Raw genomic sequence first — 20,502 nt, forward strand, 5'->3', positions numbered from 1 at the left:
ACGCTCTTCTCTCCCGAAGTGTTAAATACAGTAATATCGATTCCAAAAAAGTGCAATCTACCATAATGAATAAAAAAGGAAATAGTCAGACATGAAATTATGAAAATATTGAAGAAACAGTAAAAAATAAACATAAATTCTTTCTTTTTTCCTCTAACAAATAGAGATCTTTGAGATCTGACTTAGTTCACTCCAGTAATTGAAGCTTAAAGGTAAACGTTTTATTGACATTTGACAACGCTCGAGAATTCCCAGCTTCGATTGATAGCTTTATAGAAGCTTTGGCGAGAATGACGGGAACGTTCGATTTGTTGTTTTTGCGCGCATTCAACGCCATCGCGCGAGTTATTCCCGTTCGATTAATCCCTTCGTGCCCGCGGCAGCAGCGCTGTGATTGGCACGCATGATTGTAACGCGACGTGTTACGAGCTTCGAAAAGCGTCGGATTAATCTCGATAGACGGTGCGGCGCGATTGAACTGATCATCCACGCGCACACGCGAGATAATACGGCAACTTAATGATGATAATCAGCGGAAAGTGACTGCAAATTGCGCACGCCTCGCTGCATTCGGAAAACATGTTATTACATTATTATATATGCAACACATCATGGCATACATTACATGTATTCTACATGTCCTCATATACACATATATATATATATATACCACACATACACACATTATAGACGTCTTTCTTTTTGTCGTATTTATATTCTCATGTTATTACTACTGCGCGCGATCTTTGCTTCGCGTGACTTGGGCGCGAAACACTACCGTGTTTCTTGATGTTTATTTTTTTCTTATTTATTGTATCTCTTGTTCTATATTTATTTTCCTCTTATTTTATTATCGACTTGTTTTTATTTGAAAAATGTATGTATATTTATTTTGAATATTATTAACAATACGACGGCAACTGTATCGGTAGATAATTCCATTTTAATGGAAAAAAGATAGAAAACCGCGAAAGTTATTTGCGAGCGGATCTTCGGTGAAATATCGGCGAGAGATCTCTCGCCTCTCGGGAAGATTCGTGCGCGACCACCGAATAGATTGCGAAACTTCCCCCGTGCCGTAAATAACTCTCCCGTAGAGTCTTGAAACAACGAGATTATTCTTGAAACTTGGAGGATATTTCAGAGGGCATCTCTTGAATGCCGAACATAAACGTCCGACATATTGACCTATTTCTCTTATTATTAAACCTCGGCCTAACACGTGTCCTTTACTATTCCACGCCAAGGATCGTGACGAGAAGGAGAGAGCGCAATAAGTATCGTCATTGCAGAAATATCGATTCAAAGATCGATAACGAAAGTAACGCGAAGTTTTATTCGCGGAAATTTTGTAGAGCATTTTTTGCACAACCTCGGCACTCTTATGCTAACCGCGCTAAAGGCTAAGACAGGATTCTTAACCGCATGACCGTCGACCGGAAGACCGCAATATCACGTATCTCTTCCTCATTCGCGGTGCATGTCGCGCAAAAATAGTTTGTCGTTAAAAACTGACTCGCTGACAAAGAGGGACGACAAAATTATCGATGTCAGAGTAACTCGTTCCGCTCCGAAAAACCCTCGCGGCGTCTTTTGATATTAAAATATATTATATCGCCATGTCTCGTCATTTTTGTAGCGACGTTCTTCCGCCAGAGTATAATAACGTTTGATGAATTCGGCGCTTCTTCCGTGGTTATCTTCCATTAGTCTCGAAGATAAGTGGCCAAACGAAGCCACGAGGACACCCCGCTGTATAATCTACCTGTCACGTGCAGACGATGCGACGCGGCGCGTTTTCTTTCCTCGCGTTTCACGCGCGCGTACTTCTTGGCCCTATACCCCGTTAATAGCCCGGAGGGCTCGTGCAAGTGACATTTGGTTGAACGATTTAATTATCGGACCGCGCGCATGGCTTCCCGTAAGAGCGCCATTAGACGACGCAGGTGTAATGAACTAGTTTAATGAACGCGCGATCTTCCTCCTCGCACCCTCGTCTCGCTTTGGCAATTATAATAACCGCGGTCACATCGCGATCTTCGCTGTCTCGCTTCAGCGACGCCGTCTGATTAAGGGCATCCTTGTATGATTAGGCTATTCTTGGATGTAATATTATTTTATTCGAGAAATGGAGGAGCATAAGTTCAAAGGTCACATTTTTTGAGAGAATTTTGTAAAAACTTAGAATAAGACATATGTAAATTTTCCAGATAAATTAGATAGTGAAATATGAGAATATATAAACTTATATAAAGCTGAACGTTTACATAGTTTAAAATTTAGAAAGTTTTGTGCAAAGAGAAAGTTGTTAAATCATTCATTTATTCGTATTTTGCAGTTACAGCAAACCATCCGCCCCAAAGACCGTGGATTCCGTTGACAAGGCCCAACAGGACGAGACCAACATGTAAGTGATAGATCTTCATTTTTACATCGCGAAGAAAATTAATAATATATATTCTTTGCTCGCTAATCTATTAATAATAATTTATAACAAGTATGTTTATCAGATACGGGAATGAAATTCCACGTGATTTTCCCACGCGTGATTTTTCACACGATGAATTAATTCCTTTGTAATTACATCACGTTGCAGAACGACCTTCCCTTTTACAGAAATCTCAATAGTAGATCTAGACGCACTTAGTTTCTCCTTTGCAATCATAATATAACGCGTGATGTAAACCTTTCATTAACGCTCGAGCGTTTCACGTCATCGGCGCTTATTAGAATGCGCGAATCGTGCGCGCTAAATCAATGCGTAGTGTTTATTATTACAACGTGTACACACGCGCACGTGTCACTGGGAGATAACGGGCAAACGCGAGATGATCTATGGAGAAACTACGGCTGATAGTGACTAATGTACCGCTGTGACAGTCGCGCACGTTGAGTCAAAATATACATATGGCGAATGTATGCGTACGCCGTAAAACAAATTGCGTTTTTACGCCGGTCGGCGTAATAAATTGACGCACTAAAGGCCACCTTCTTCTTCACGATATGAAACTTCGCCGTTACTTGGATCGTTACTTAAGCTCGACGCCGAATCGCATTTACGCCTCGCATTTATGTTTGTACTTGAAGTCATCATACGCTCCTTTCGCTCCGTTGAATTAGCAAGATCGTTCCCACGAGTACGTTCGAAATGAAACACCCTTTATGCGCAATAAAAAGTATTATTAGTTTTATACTCTTGTCAATATCGTTGGTTCGATCGTTTCTGTGAAAATGACGATAAAGGTACTTGCGTCAAATACAAGCTTTTTTTAAATTAATCTTGATACTTTCAAGGTTTTCCATAAAGAATCATCAAAGATATACAATATGTAACAAAAGTAATGGATTTTGTTTTTATAATTATCAGTATTTTTAAAATCTTATATCATCTAAATCATATGTTATCTTCTAAGAAAAAGATGCTTGTAATATAATAATTAAATTTATTAAAGCAGGGTGTCTACTCCCTGGAAAAATATGGAAAACCTGGAATTCTCAGAGAATTTTTCTATACCTAGAGAAATCGAGAAATTCTTATGGAATTTTATTGGAACTCAGGGAATCTTTTTTTTAAATTCTCTCTTTCTTCATATGAGTGAAAAACATTAGAAAATTCGTACAATAAAAAAAAAAAAAACTATTTTAGAAAATTGCACCAAAAATCATTAAAATATTCTCTTTACCTGGAATTTTGAACAAAAATACCTAGAAAATCAGGGAATTCACGGGGGAATATTTTTACAAGATTGGAGTAGACACCCTGTAAAGAATCAGAAAAACCCTACGCGTGCATCTCTTACACACGCGCTTGATCATCTTTATCCCAAGTTTTCGAAGGGCGACGCGATCATTCGCGACGAATCGCGTAAATTCGCCTTAACGTACTCCGTCTAGGCGACGGGAGGGTATCTTGACCATCGGTCAACGCCGACGACGAGTCTCGCAGCCCCGGAGCGTCCGTGTTGCGTCGCGCTGCATCCCAGCCGCCGACGGCTATATACCGCACCATCTGGACAGATTTATTGCGCGACACCGGCACGACGGCAGCGGTCGTGGTAGCTGGAAGGGTGAAAGAGAGAGAGAAAGCGCGCACGCACACATACACCGGCACGGAGAGAGGTACAAACGGCTGTTTGGTCGGTGCTGCCGTCCAAAAGGAAGCCATTGTCGGCTCGCGTTGGACGCGATAAATCATTTCACTACGGTTTACGCTATTCATTATTTACGAGGGGGCCCATTATACTTACGACGGTCGCTGATTAGTTATACCGTTTGCGTATGCAGATACGTATGGTATATTTGTCTAGTTCTTTAGTGATAAGTTTGATTGGGTTTTATTACTAATATGTGTGTGTTTTATTCCATTTTTTTTCTTATTTTAGAAAATTGAAATTTACAAGAATTCACAATAATTTAAATATGTCAAATAATTGAATTTGCATTCTTATACTTTTCTGTAATACAGGCTTGTTCGTTTTGATTTGAAATAATTACACGATAATCGTAATTAATACGAGCGTTTATAATGCAACTATCATGTGTAATAATTGCTTCTGATTTGTCAATATTTAGAGACACACGCTAAAAATGGCGAATAAATTAGAGAATGGTCGGCTTTTATCTGAAAATATTACGCTTTATTCCAAAGAGCGGGCCATTAAATTCTGAGTAAATTACAATCTTCTAAAATGCTCTCGCAATAATTCCCACTAACAAATCGCACCTATAAAGTGTATCACATGCGGCAATCAACAGTAGAAATGCATTTTCTGAGAAAATAGAGACGATCTTTTCATAGAATTAAAAATTTAACTACAGAGATACATTGTATGTAATCTTTCGAAAAAATGCAGTATTATTATTTTAATCAAGGTAAAATTAACCAAAGGTTTTAAGTTAGAATAAAGAGTGAATTTTTGTTGAAAAATAATTTATTATGAAGATGTAAAAGTCACAATTATGTTTTTTATCATATATATAATTAATATAAGTAGCAGACAATTATTAACAATTATATATATATATATATATATATGTAATATCCTTTCTCGCACGATCGGTGATTGTATTATTATAGGCTTGTATTAATTCTAAACTCAGTTACTAAGATTGAAATTTTATCTCCTACGAATATAATATTTAATGCATATGACGCAATTTTTGCTTACTCATCCGAATCTATCTGAAAGCAATGCTTCTCGGAGAGATGATCGTATCTCTAAAATATAATCTATTGAAGTTTATATTTAAATCGGGCACGAACTTATGCAATCACCTGATATATATATATATATATATATATACATATATATATACACACACACACATTCTTTTTGACAAGAAAATTTAAGTAATCAATTATAAAAATATTGTTAGTGAAATTTATCAGAAAATATACACCATCGTGCTTTACAACGCATACCGTATATTCCTCGTGAAATTCGGTATCCTCGGTAAAGACGTATCGGATTAAGTAAACGGTCGGAATCTAATATTACATACCCTGCCACATATATGAGAATATTACGTTAAGAGAAAGAGAGAAATTCACAATCTTCCTCTCCTCTCTCTCTCTCTCTCTCCTTTCTACATGCTTTCTAGTACAATTTACCGCTGCATGCTCGTAATTGCTCGATGCACGCCGTATTCGGAAAGCTATCGTTTTACGAATGCAGCAATTTAGGAATTACACGAATGCCCTTAAAACCGATTTCTCTGAGATCGGTGTAATTATCGCAGCGACTGTGCAGCGAACGTTACGCGCGTTCGGGATAGATCTCGCCGTCGTCATCACCGTTATATCGCGCGAGACTGGCCGAGAATTATTCGCGTGTACGCTTCGGAACGCGCGGAATTACATTCGGCATTATCTCCGTTGCACCGTGATAGGTCGGTACATACGTGCGCCTTCGTAAAGTGGCACTGGACGTTGCTGCATTGTCCAGGATCGGCCAGAATGTAAACATTGATTTCAATTCTCAAACAGCGATCCCAATGCGTCTTTTGCTTCAAGCGGAAAATAAATATTTACTAGATATTTAATAGATATTTAATAGATATTTACTCGATCGTAGGTATTTATAAATGTCATATAGGTATAAGAATTACTCTTTTTTTCTAAATTTATTAAATTCATTTGCGATAACAACTTGAATATAATTATCATTATACGATTATTAATTATTTCGATTCATTTCCTTTCTCTGTCAGTAATCTTATCGAAAGGGATTTAGATTAGGATTCTAATATTCTCCCACGTGGCGAGGAATAACGTAATTCCGGTCCTAATAGTAGCGGCCGACAGGTTCGTGCAAATTACTTCTTGCACCTCGCGACGATCCTCACAATTATATTCATTACGGTGGCCCGTACATGGCCGGGTCGGTTTCTACGGGACACAGAGCAATTATGCGCCATTATCATTCCGATGCTTGTAACTGCTCTTGCACGCGCGCGATTATGTTCTTATTAGAAATTATTATTGCCACGGCGTGCGCGCGCGGTAATCATCGCCGTTGCCGCTTTTGTCGCGATTATTATTACGTCATCGTCGCATCGATGTGGCGTTATATGAACGAATGTGCCGTGTTTGTTACTGTTAGTTAATAAATGGCCAGACCGGCTATTACTTTCGCCTCGTGTGGAATCATCGCCGTTGCCTGTTACTTGATTACCGCGATTATCTCGATCCACAACGATAAGCACAATAAAATAATAGCGATCAATCAGACGGAAGATTTATTTAGATTCTAGGACACAAGGCTCCAAGACACCTACACGCCACACACATATAGTCAACATCATTCTTTTTCGTTTATTAAGCTTACGTAAATAACTTAAATAGGATTTAGCAAAAAGGTTATAAAATATTTATTAATTTGTAAAAAAATTATTTCTACCTACACTGATAAATATTGTTAATTAATAGATGAATTATTATTAATTTTGATAGGTATTATTTTATTCAATATTAAATTTACATTATAACTCAAAATAACACGTATACGCTACATAATTTCTACTAAAATCTAAAAACATTTTTTTAAAGATAGAGAAAAAAAGAAGTCGTTATATGCTGCAACATAGAGCGTAAGAGCGTTGTAAAAAAAAATACGTTTATACCTCGCAGTATTGCATAGAAATATGCGCTACTTTCATTCGAATGTACGTTCCAGAGGGGCGAACTTCTTTTCCGTCGATTTATATCGTTACCTTTCTATGAGGCATACCGCGTTTATGCATTTGCAAAATCGCCGGGATCGACCACGACATTTCGATCTACGAATACCTCCGTGCCTGGAAACTGGGTCGGCCTCTTGAATTTCGACGGGTTGGCCAACTACTATTCGCGGTAGATTTTTACGTTGTAAATATCCCATCTCGCGCTGTGCGAACTGGAGATTCACCGTAATACCGATTTACGAGCCAACTATTTCGGCGTACAGCTGCACGAGTTTGTTGCATCGCAAAGTCGCTTATTTATTGTCGCAAGTATCTTTGTGTGAAGTTGACCCGATTAGGAAATTTCACTCGGCTCTGTGAGTCAAATTTTAGAAAGGGGATATTTCGTAAATTGTACAACAAATGTTAAAATTACGTGTAGATATTTTTTGACTAAAGTTTAGTTCAAAACTATATTCCTTATAAAAAAAATATTTCAGCAGATTAAAAATGCAGGGCAACGTATAAGCAGTCTGCTAACTTTATTAATCTCAGCTTATTTGTCGTACACCCGGTACAAACACGATCGCGCAGCACGCGAGAGAGAGAGCGGCGAATTCTTTGGCGTGTGTAAATTAGGTAACCTGTTCGGATCTTCTCTCTCGCGGACTGGTTTGGCGACTCTTGGGGCAGGTCGCGGCTTGGCGCGGCATCGTTGACCTCGGAGAGGATGCCTAGTCGTGAATGGACCACCGCTTACACGCTGCCATTGACTACCGCCGCCGTTCTCCCCTATATACTTGTTTCCGTACACTTGTCTCTCTTTCCTTACTTTATTACAGTATTATACAATTATACAGTATGGATATAAAATTAACGTCATATTTTACCAAATGTTTAACAAACTCAACGATTAATACTAGGGTTGCACGAGATATCAAGATTACTCTTGATATTGTCTTGTCTTGTCGAAATTCAAGACAAGATCAAGAGAAGATTTTTTTATTAGTTATCAAGATAATACCAGGAGTAAGATTGTCAAGATGATTGATTTTGTCAAGATTATAGGTTAAACATCTTTGTTAATGAATATGTATTATATAAAAAAAGCAGAGTTATCAATTTAAGTTATTAATCTAATCGCGTATTGTATACAGGAGAATGACACTGAGATTTGAATCATTTTCAAAACTTTTTCAAAGCTTTTTTATATTTAAACATTCATGTATTTTTATGTGATGAATATACTGTGCACGAATAGAGAATAATAACACTATTATTATATAGCCTATTTTACCAAACTAAAAATTTTATTATTTACTTCATTGCAATCTGCAAGAATTACTACATATGATTTGTAATAATGTCCTCGTTTTTTGACGTTATGATGCAAGCTAAGCCGATATGTAGATATTAAGGATTTTCAATTATTACTTAATATATGAGAAATTGGCGGAAAAAACTAGAATGTTCATGTCCATTTTGCACATTATAATGCTTTCATTTCTCTATATATAAGATTGCAAATTCCCATCCAGCAATCCACATACAGATCAAATTTATTGATTAATAGGAAATTCTAACAAAAGTATGATAACAATTGTGTATATAATAAAATAAAAATATTTATTGTACCTGTATTTCTTCACCATTTTTTCGAAATTTGTTCATTGTAACTGAGTATTCTTTATGTATAATTTCAACTGATTTATGTTACAAGAAAGTACAATAAAGGAATTTACAATCAGTAATGAATGAAATAGACTGAAAATTCAGTATCAATAAAATATCTATAATTAAAAAGTTGTACCCTTATTCGTTCTTACGTAACTTTGTAATAATTTTTTAAGTTTGAGAAAATGATATATATATACATATATATATACACACACACACATTCTTTTTGACAAGAAAATTTAAGTAATCAATTATAAAAATATTGTTAGTGAAATTTATCAGAAAATATACACCATCGTGCTTTACAACGCATACCGTATATTCCTCGTGAAATTCGGTATCCTCGGTAAAGACGTATCGGATTAAGTAAACGGTCGGAATCTAATATTACATACCCTGCCACATATATGAGAATATTACGTTAAGAGAAAGAGAGAAATTCACAATCTTCCTCTCCTCTCTCTCTCTCTCTCTCCTTTCTACATGCTTTCTAGTACAATTTACCGCTGCATGCTCGTAATTGCTCGATGCACGCCGTATTCGGAAAGCTATCGTTTTACGAATGCAGCAATTTAGGAATTACACGAATGCCCTTAAAACCGATTTCTCTGAGATCGGTGTAATTATCGCAGCGACTGTGCAGCGAACGTTACGCGCGTTCGGGATAGATCTCGCCGTCGTCATCACCGTTATATCGCGCGAGACTGGCCGAGAATTATTCGCGTGTACGCTTCGGAACGCGCGGAATTACATTCGGCATTATCTCCGTTGCACCGTGATAGGTCGGTACATACGTGCGCCTTCGTAAAGTGGCACTGGACGTTGCTGCATTGTCCAGGATCGGCCAGAATGTAAACATTGATTTCAATTCTCAAACAGCGATCCCAATGCGTCTTTTGCTTCAAGCGGAAAATAAATATTTACTAGATATTTAATAGATATTTAATAGATATTTACTCGATCGTAGGTATTTATAAATGTCATATAGGTATAAGAATTACTCTTTTTTTCTAAATTTATTAAATTCATTTGCGATAACAACTTGAATATAATTATCATTATACGATTATTAATTATTTCGATTCATTTCCTTTCTCTGTCAGTAATCTTATCGAAAGGGATTTAGATTAGGATTCTAATATTCTCCCACGTGGCGAGGAATAACGTAATTCCGGTCCTAATAGTAGCGGCCGACAGGTTCGTGCAAATTACTTCTTGCACCTCGCGACGATCCTCACAATTATATTCATTACGGTGGCCCGTACATGGCCGGGTCGGTTTCTACGGGACACAGAGCAATTATGCGCCATTATCATTCCGATGCTTGTAACTGCTCTTGCACGCGCGCGATTATGTTCTTATTAGAAATTATTATTGCCACGGCGTGCGCGCGCGGTAATCATCGCCGTTGCCGCTTTTGTCGCGATTATTATTACGTCATCGTCGCATCGATATGGCGTTATATGAACGAATGTGCCGTGTTTGTTACTGTTAGTTAATAAATGGCCAGACCGGCTATTACTTTCGCCTCGTGTGGAATCATCGCCGTTGCCTGTTACTTGATTACCGCGATTATCTCGATCCACAACGATAAGCACAATAAAATAATAGCGATCAATCAGACGGAAGATTTATTTAGATTCTAGGACACAAGGCTCCAAGACACCTACACGCCACACACATATAGTCAACATCATTCTTTTTCGTTTATTAAGCTTACGTAAATAACTTAAATAGGATTTAGCAAAAAGGTTATAAAATATTTATTAATTTGTAAAAAAATTATTTCTACCTACACTGATAAATATTGTTAATTAATAGATGAATTATTATTAATTTTGATAGGTATTATTTTATTCAATATTAAATTTACATTATAACTCAAAATAACACGTATACGCTACATAATTTCTACTAAAATCTAAAAACATTTTTTTAAAGATAGAGAAAAAAAGAAGTCGTTATATGCTGCAACATAGAGCGTAAGAGCGTTGTAAAAAAAAATACATTTATACCTCGCAGTATTGCATAGAAATATGCGCTACTTTCATTCGAATGTACGTTCCAGAGGGGCGAACTTCTTTTCCGTCGATTTATATCGTTACCTTTCTATGAGGCATACCGCGTTTATGCATTTGCAAAATCGCCGGGATCGACCACGACATTTCGATCTACGAATACCTCCGTGCCTGGAAACTGGGTCGGCCTCTTGAATTTCGACGGGTTGGCCAACTACTATTCGCGGTAGATTTTTACGTTGTAAATATCCCATCTCGCGCTGTGTGCGAACTGGAGATTCACCGTAATACCGATTTACGAGCCTACTATTTCGGCGTACAGCTGCACGAGTTTGTTGCATCGCAAAGTCGCTTATTTATTGTCGCAAGTATCTTTGTGTGAAGTTGACCCGATTAGGAAATTTCACTCGGCTCTGTGAGTCAAATTTTAGAAAGGGGATATTTCGTAAATTGTACAACAAATGTTAAAATTACGTGTAGATATTTTTTGACTAAAGTTTAGTTCAAAACTATATTCCTTATAAAAAAAATATTTCAGCAGATTAAAAATGCAGGGCAACGTATAAGCAGTCTGCTAACTTTATTAATCTCAGCTTATTTGTCGTACACCCGGTACAAACACGATCGCGCAGCACGCGAGAGAGAGAGCGGCGAATTCTTTGGCGTGTGTAAATTAGGTAACCTGTTCGGATCTTCTCTCTCGCGGACTGGTTTGGCGACTCTTGGGGCAGGTCGCGGCTTGGCGCGGCATCGTTGACCTCGGAGAGGATGCCTAGTCGTGAATGGACCACCGCTTACACGCTGCCATTGACTACCGCCGCCGTTCTCCCCTATATACTTGTTTCCGTACACTTGTCTCTCTTTCCTTACTTTATTACAGTATTATACAATTATACAGTATGGATATAAAATTAACGTCATATTTTACCAAATGTTTAACAAACTCAACGATTAATACTAGGGTTGCACGAGATATCAAGATTACTCTTGATATTGTCTTGTCTTGTCGAAATTCAAGACAAGATCAAGAGAAGATTTTTTTATTAGTTATCAAGATAATACCAGGAGTAAGATTGTCAAGATGATTGATTTTGTCAAGATTATAGGTTTTCAAAAAAAAAAAAAAAAAAGCTAAAATATGTATACTTATGAGTAAATTAAATGAAAAAAAATTCACTATATTATACAAACTTCAAGAATTTTTTTTACTAAATAAAAACATCTATATTAACAAATCTAGAAATAATTAATACAATAAATAAAATAAAGACAATGCAAGACGAAATTTTTACTACCAAGATTTACTCAAGATGAAGACAAGATTTAAGTTTCAAAAAATTTTCGATACCAATACAATATTTTTATGAATATTGTCTTGTCTTGAATTTTGTGCAACTCTAATTAATACCGATTTCTCCCCGCAAATATTAAGATTAAAGTTTACGAATGATTTTTTTTAAACTTGTCTTAAAAGCTTTTTTTTTTTTCGCTGTGACGCTGTGCGCGCATTTATCCTATCAAATTCAACATGTATCTGTATTGCATTCACAAGTTTGCTGTCTGTACTTGTCACTTGCCCGACGGTCCAAGTTTGGGAAGTGTTCCTTCCGAGTATATTCCTCCAAGCGACTAAAACACTTCACAGATTAAAGTGATTAACAGATTGGCTGCTGACTATGCTTCGAGCAAACCGTGCTCGTCAAACTTTACGATATTGCGGAACATCTTACCACTCGAAGTTTGCTCAAACGCATTCGCCACTACTTCGCGAATACTTCTATCGTCGTCGTCGCGTCGTTTCGTTAACCGTTGAACATTCGCCTCATTACCGTCCGGAGTTGTTAATGAAAATTGAAACTCTTAAGAGTGAATATAAATGGAATATCAGGAAATTTTATTAGAACATCTCTGACAAATCAATAAAACTGTTGGTAAAATATTTATTTGCGCTATTTAAAATTTTGTCAAAATTAAATTTTTTTTATTAAAATTATTAATATTAAAATTATATAATTAAAAGGAAAAATTATATTTCTATTGAAGTGTGTAATATAAGTGATTTATTGAACGGAAGAAAATAATGTAGAAATTTACTACATTACATATATAAATTTCTTGATACAATATAGCCAAGAGCGTTTATCCCAACAGACGGTACTATAAATACTGTCATACCGGATGCAGAAGCGTAGATATATGTATATATATAATTAATATCGGTTGGCGAAACTTGGGTTTGTTTGACTTAGTTCGTTACCAATAAATGCGCCGTACTTGGAGAAGTGATCAGGTTTCGGTACCTCGGGGATATGGTCATAGATCGTAGCGATGTGTACTATAACTATTCGATAACTTTGGTCATTATCAGTTTGGACGGGTAAACCTCGGATTAAGTTAATCCTCTCCAAAGTGGTTTTGCCGGAGGTAAAGTGCCTAAAAAACACACCCGCCGTTAATATTATAAAATGTATAACAAAGTTAAGACCTTCGAAAAATTTAGGAAATATTTCTTAAGATTAAAAAGAATAAAGAAGAGAGAGGAAGAGAGGAGAAAGAGAAAAAATAGGAAAATAATGTACATTTTTTAAAAATCTCGTTAAATTAATTATTTATATTGTCACATTTTTATGTAAATTTACTACATATTTGGGAAATTAAGAATAATATCTCATGATAAAGTATTTTTAAGAATATTAATATTCTGCGAGAGAGCTTCGATAAAATATCAAAGAAAAAATTATAATAAGAGCGTACTGTCACCTTCCTTATCACGGTTGTCTCACAAGCGATAAGACCACCTCTCGAATCCGAAATATATGCGCCATTATCTCCATCTTGTCGGTCTTGTGGCACGGAGGGAAAACGGCGGGGCGTCCATTAACGACGCATATCTCACGCAAGATCGAATCCGAATAATCCCCTGTTAAAACGATCGCCGACTTAGTCGGCCAATGCTGAAGGACTCATCGAGATGGTCGCGTTAACAATACCTCGGGAATGAACGAGACTCGGGGGGGGGGGGGGGATCGACGGATCGTTAACGATCGTATTTATCGCGGGAATAAAAAAATCGGCCTATCGACCGAGTCTATCGCCGCGTCGGGAACAGATAATTAAAGATTAAAAGCGCTCGCGCCGCCCCAGGAACGCCCTACGTCTATATATAATTAATGTTGTCTTACATTTCGTGCGTTTATCTTACGTTTTACATCTCGCTTTACAGTGATAGTAGTTGATAATAAAAATTAGAAACATCCTTGATTCCTGCCTCATTAAGCATTAAATTGACGTTAAATTATTAGGTGTACGTTGTATCGCATTATTCACAATGCGCAAAGCGAAGTGTCAGTGTTTCGATACTACAGCATCATTCTACCTTTATCCTCTTCTCGAATCGAGCTGCGAAGGCAACGCGGGACCGATTCGCGTACGGCTGAATGATTAACGGCGTTTTGGGAGCGACGGTTTGGGGCGAATCCGTAATGCCTACCTAACCGTTTCTCTCTCTCTCTCTCTCTCTCTCGATAGCGCCTCCGATATCTTCGAGTTACTAACGTAGCAGAGTACACGTACGCGTTATTGGATTGCGGGGTATACCGCGGTTCAATTATTTACACACACATATTCTCTCTCTCTCTCTCTCTTTCGCAATCGGGTTCGCAGTAATAGAACCACTGATTTATACTGGTTTAGCTCGACCGTCTATCGTCCGGGCCGCTTTTGAATTAGTTCCAGCGTATCGGAGCGAAATGTGTTTTTCAAGAGCATCGAAACGTCCCGAAATCTCACCACGTCCGTGAACACGAATTGGTTATTAGTATTGCAAAACGGAAAGATTGACCCTGATAACAGATCGAATCAATCCGCGAGCATTAAAGTTTTCTGATGCGGGTAAGGAAGACGAGAAACGTAAGTAGAAACAGACAGCCGTTATTACTTGAGCCGTAAACGTTTGGAATGGTAAGAAAAGACGTTTCGTGATATGCAATCGGTATGCACTTGATGATTCGCGTTCGCGCGTTCTAATCACGGTATCATACTACACGCGACGGATAACTCGCGAGGTTGCGAGAAACAAAAGGAGAGAGACAGAGAAAAGACGTCGGAAATTTATGCAGACAACCGGGTGACGTCGGCAAGACAGCTCGCTCGCTTTATGCTGATCCTCTTATTCCGGACCGCGAGAATCCATTCGCTCGCACGCGCGCGTGTCTAACAATAAGCAACACGTATCCCTCTGCTCGTGTTTACAGCTCGTAGAACAGGAAGAGAATTGGAGAACGGGAAAAAGAAAAAGAGAGAGAGAGAAAGCTCGAGGAAAATAGAACGGCTTACGAACCGAATACGCAAAATTAAAATTACGAAAGAAACGAGCGCGTCGATTCACAGAGTACTTAAAATCCTCCATTATTTGTGACGGGAAAGAAATAATTTAATTAAGTTCAAAAGAAATCACATTCTATTTTGTGACTGGAGTAAAATGAAATATTTTGCGAGTGAAATACGATTTGAGACATAAAAAAGAAATATAGAGAAATAGGAGGTGAAACGCAATAGTCTTCTCCCCTTTGTATCTTCTATTTCTAAATGATAAAATGTCAAAAATAAATATTTATATTTATATTTTGTCGATTGTGTGTTACAGGCATATTTACGGTGATGTGTTACAACGTGCTTTGCGACAAGTACGCGACACGGCAGATGTACGGCTATTGTCCGAGCTGGGCGCTGGACTGGGAGTATCGGAAGAAGGGTATCCTCGACGAGATACGGCATTACGCCGCGGACATCATCAGCCTGCAAGAGGTCGAGACGGACCAATTCTACAATTTCTTCTTGCCGGAGCTTAAACACGACGGCTACGACGGCATATTCTCGCCCAAGTCCCGCGCGAAAACGATGGCGGAAAACGACCGCAAGTACGTCGACGGCTGCGCCATTTTTTATAGGACCGCCAAGTAAGTGCATTCCTCTGTTTCGTTACTCGTTGCCCCGAAATGGACGAAAATAGCAAATATATTGCAGTGTCTGCCATAAAAACTCGAAGATAAAGATATCTAATTTATTATCTACTACCTGAAAATATCTCTCTTTACAAACATTATATATGAATTTTAATACTTTGTTATTTTTCAGTGATATTTTCCAAAAACGATTTTATAAATTTTATAATGTAACTTATAATATCTCTTATAATTATATTTTTATAATACGCTGAGAAGAAAAAAAAACAAAATTAAAGAATGAAAAATATATATATAACGTTGATAAGCGACGATAGATAATCGATTTTTTAGGAAATTTAATTTAAATGTTGAGAATTATTACATGTGAGAATTTTTATATTGCATATAGCTTAAGTATGAAAGGATGTTCTATTAATTCGTCATTTTCCTCCGCATATTTTCCCATCACGACAAGCATTCTAATTGCCCCGCGTTGGAGAAAACGAAAAAGGATTATTGACAGAGAGAGAGAGAAAGATAGATAAATAAATAGATAGAGAGAGAGAGAGAGAGAATGTGTGTGTGTTTCGATTCTCCGGCGATCCCTCGATTTATTAAGAGGCGTGGTAATTTAATTAATAAACGCACAACAGCGTAACAGAAAACTCCGTCAGACTTAATACAGTTATCGATCATGCGCGATCGAATACTTTGTGAGCGAATGCGCCCTGAAATTTCTCAAAAGTTCCATTCATCAGGTTCATAACGCACACATATATACGACAAAAGCAAAGCAATTAAAAAAATTTAATAACCGATTGCTTTTTGCTTCCTCATAGAGGAAGCTTTGTTTTTAAATAATAACCAATTACTTCGATGTATAGTTATACAATTCTTTTAAAAATATATTTTGTAATTATTTTTTAAGCTCGTATGTATGATTTTATTTGTATTTGTATTTCCTTTTTTAATTTAAAAAAATAATATAGTTATATAAGAGTAACGATATAAATATGAAATATTTGATATGAAAACGCTTCGTTGATTTGATAAAAAAGCCAGCCGGTGATTTTTAATTATTCGTTGTCATCGTTTTCACAAGATTTTACGTTTCGATATTCAGTTATTACATCAAAGATTATCGTCACCGCCTTTGCGAAATCAATTATAAAGCCGGTTCCGCTTATCATCGCCTCGATACCGGAAAGAGCTGAGATCTCCCAAAGCGCGACGTTTAATTTAAAGCGGGATGAAAGACGCGTCCGCTCGTAATTTAACAAAGCGTCGCGCGCATGTCTGGCGTGTAATAACGTCATGGTAATCCAATATCGCGTCAGATAGTAACGCGCGTCGTAAATCGCCGTTCGTCGTGTTTAATAGAAAAGCAAACGCGTCGCTTTCACGAACGCGTCTTTTTTTGTATTTGACAAATTAACCGGAAATCGATAGATTTCCCTTATGAAATACTATTTACGTTTGAGGATATATAGAGAAAGGTCTTGGAGGCTATAAAATCACAGAGATATAATAAAATCGGCGAATAATAAATAAATGAATAATCTTAAATAAGCATGAATAAAGATTTAATCGCATCGATATTTACATACGTAAAATGATTACCAATAGATTTGATATTAAAAGAGAGGAAAATCCGATAATTTTACGTTACACGCTTAAATATGACGTTCAGATTTCAATGACCCGATATACGCGGCGTCGAAATTATTGCCGGGCATGTTGCGGCAACGTCGATACACACAAATTGCCTTTGCGACGGCATCGAATGGAATGTCGCAGCTGCACAGCGTCTATGATGCATTAATCATCACGGCCGCCGGTCGCTACCCGAGATATCTATTTCGACTAATGCTTATTTTCAGAGTATCTCGTGACATAATGGCAGGTCTCCGCGATATCGCGTCGCAATGCCAACCCCGGGGGCTATCAAACCACGAGCGCGACGATTAATGCGCCCCTATACATATGTGTAACGGTTCACTTTATAACCCACCCCGTCGTAAATAGCTCGAGCAAAGTAAATGTGTCTCTGTGCGACAATATTAAGGCCGATGGCGACGAATGAGCTTCCCTTCCCCCCTTCCTTCTCTCTCGCAGTAGGATACGCATCGTTTTAATCCTCTACCGCATCGTTTTAACATTCTGTATTTAATTAATCTGGAATATTCATATTTTGAGTTATTGGCATATATAACTGAATTTTGAATGAAATTATTTAACGAATCGTATCTTGAATAAAAATGTTTTTCGAGATATTTTATTTTTTATTAAGAGACATATGTCATTAAAGAGAATTCCGCGTGGTTTAACAATATGAAAATTGCTGAAAATTGTCACTCCGCGCATAGGAATTCGAGATTGCTGCATTTGTCTGACTAAAACGCGCTCGTACTACTGCGACGTCAGACCGCGACATGATTCGCGCGACTTTCGCTCGACGTTTCTTCCCTCTCTCGTCGCCTCGCCATGAATTTCCTCGGCCGACGGTGATGAGGAGAAGGAAAAAGAAGAAGGAGTTTACGGTCTTGCTTTTACGACTTGCAAAGACACGACCATCGATTTCAATCCGGCTGAACAACGCGACCAAATCGACCGAACCTGATCAACGCTCGCGCGATGAGCGTAAAGTTCAACTCGCGTTCAATTTCCGCCTTCGACGCTCGCCCCTCGATCATTCCCGGCTTTATTGCCTCCTCGCGGATTATACGGCGCAATGTCGAAGTGCCGCTTAAAAAAAGGAGAGAAAAAATATGGAAGAAGAGAGTTTAATGTTCGCGCAATACACGACAACGTCGATAAAATTCTACAATCCATTAGACGATAAATATTTTTCGAGCGCGTTAAGTTTTTATTCTTTCGCGGAATGAAGAAGAACAATTGCAATCTTTGTATAAAACATTATATTTTCTTATATATTTTTAGATTTTAATTATATAAAATCATATTTTTTTTAATCTTCATATTCAGAAGAGGGAACTGTCTTTTCAATTCAAAGGTGAACCGAAAAAGTGAGTTGGATATATTTCAGACAGCGGGAAATCAATTAGGCATTCAGAGTTTCCATCGCGATCCTTTTTCTTATTTTTGGCCAGTCTTAACTCAATCCTCTTTCTTTCGGAGCGACTACGGATGACGTTGATTCAATCTTGTTTACGACTACGGAGAGGCTGGCCCGGAAACGGATGGGGGGATGATGGCTCGTAATGGGTATTCGGCGAAGAATATATTTCTCAAGCATACGTGCCGCACATATCAGAAGTAAGAAAAAGGAGAGAAAAGGTCCAGGGCATTCTACATCGCGTACGTGACACGCCTTTCCCTGGCTGCGACGAAAATCCGTCCTATACCGACAAGACGTTACGTCTCGTCGTATCTAACGTTGTACTGCGAGCGCGTTCGCCAAGTCTCTCTCTACGTCTCCATGGGACGAAATTGAGTCTCGCCGGTCCTTTACTAGGACTTAAACGATCGATTGAGAAAGGACCAGGAGTTCTTTTCCCGACACATAGTTTTCGCGCGATTCGTGACTCACGCTATCGTAGCTGCGATGACAATTGACACTACGGTCTTTGATGCAACGAAAAGAGAATTTAATCTCATATCGCGATACTACATTTAATCCTAAGAAGAGTAGCCCTGCTATTCCACAGTCCACATTAAGATTCCTTTACATATATTTTCTCGAATTTATTCGCGCGTGAATGGAATTGATTTTTATATTAAACAAATTTAAGAACTCAAAAAATAAACAAGCAACTTAATAAATATATTTAGCCGAGACAAATTTTTTTTTACCTTTTTCTCATGTATTCTTTCTTTTTTTGCAGGTTTTCTCTGATAAAGGAGCATTTAGTTGAATTCAATCAATTGGCGATGGCGAACGCGGAGGGTTCGGACAACATGTTGAATCGAGTCATGCCCAAAGATAACATAGGACTGGCTGCATTACTTAGGACTAAGGAAGCCGCTTGGGATAATGGTGAGTATGCACTTGAGATCGATATCTTCTTGATATAGGATATTGTTTGAAGAATATTCTAAGCAGTTTAAATAAGTTAGAATATACAAATATTTGATATATTCTTAGCTTGTGTGTGATTTGGACATTCGACGTTCTCGAAATTTCCATTTCGAGACCGATAAAAAAGGTTGGTCGATTCAATTGTGCGAATATTCGCAAAATTGTCTCGAAACGAAAAAAAGTTAAAGATTTCGTGTATGATTCGTGAAAATAAAAGAACGACAGAGGTAGAAGACGCTAACTAAGCATCTGCTTCCTTTTACAAACACATCCACGGTGATTCGCGCGTATCCAGCCGCGTGTTTGCACACCCTGAAACACGAAAGTAATTAACGCGTCGGTCTCTCGGTAACCGATGAAGCTGCCGGACTACTACTAGAAGCGCGCAATATACAGAAGTCCGCGTTTTTCCCGCGCTCGTGGAAGCTCGCGCGCTCGATGATTGAAGCGAGTAAATCGAGCACGATACTTCGATCCGATATACACAGGGTGATCCAACATTACCGTTTACACATTGTGTGTTTCTACAATTGACCTGGAGTCGTCGATTTTTTCTTAACAATCATATTATATATATATATATATATATATATATACAATTATATATATAACACCTAACCAAATGTTATTCCTCTTGGAAGATATATGGGAAGATGGGAAG

General features: G+C 37.8%; 1 protein-coding gene across 1 annotated transcript in view; it reads left to right on the plus strand.

Annotated features, from left to right (window-relative positions):
- LOC115238877 (CCR4-NOT transcription complex subunit 6-like) overlaps positions 1-20,502 on the plus strand; it is a 583,914-nt gene that overhangs the window by 530,874 nt on the left and 32,538 nt on the right. The window contains 3 exon segments of the mRNA XM_029813019.1: positions 2,339-2,407; positions 15,502-15,814; positions 19,648-19,799. Coding sequence (XP_029668879.1) covers positions 2,339-2,407; positions 15,502-15,814; positions 19,648-19,799 — 534 coding nt within the window.

The sequence above is a fragment of the Formica exsecta genome, unplaced genomic scaffold (assembly GCF_003651465.1).
Source record: "Formica exsecta isolate Colony F162 unplaced genomic scaffold, ASM365146v1 scaffold362, whole genome shotgun sequence".
Taxonomy (NCBI): Eukaryota; Metazoa; Arthropoda; class Insecta; order Hymenoptera; family Formicidae; genus Formica; species Formica exsecta.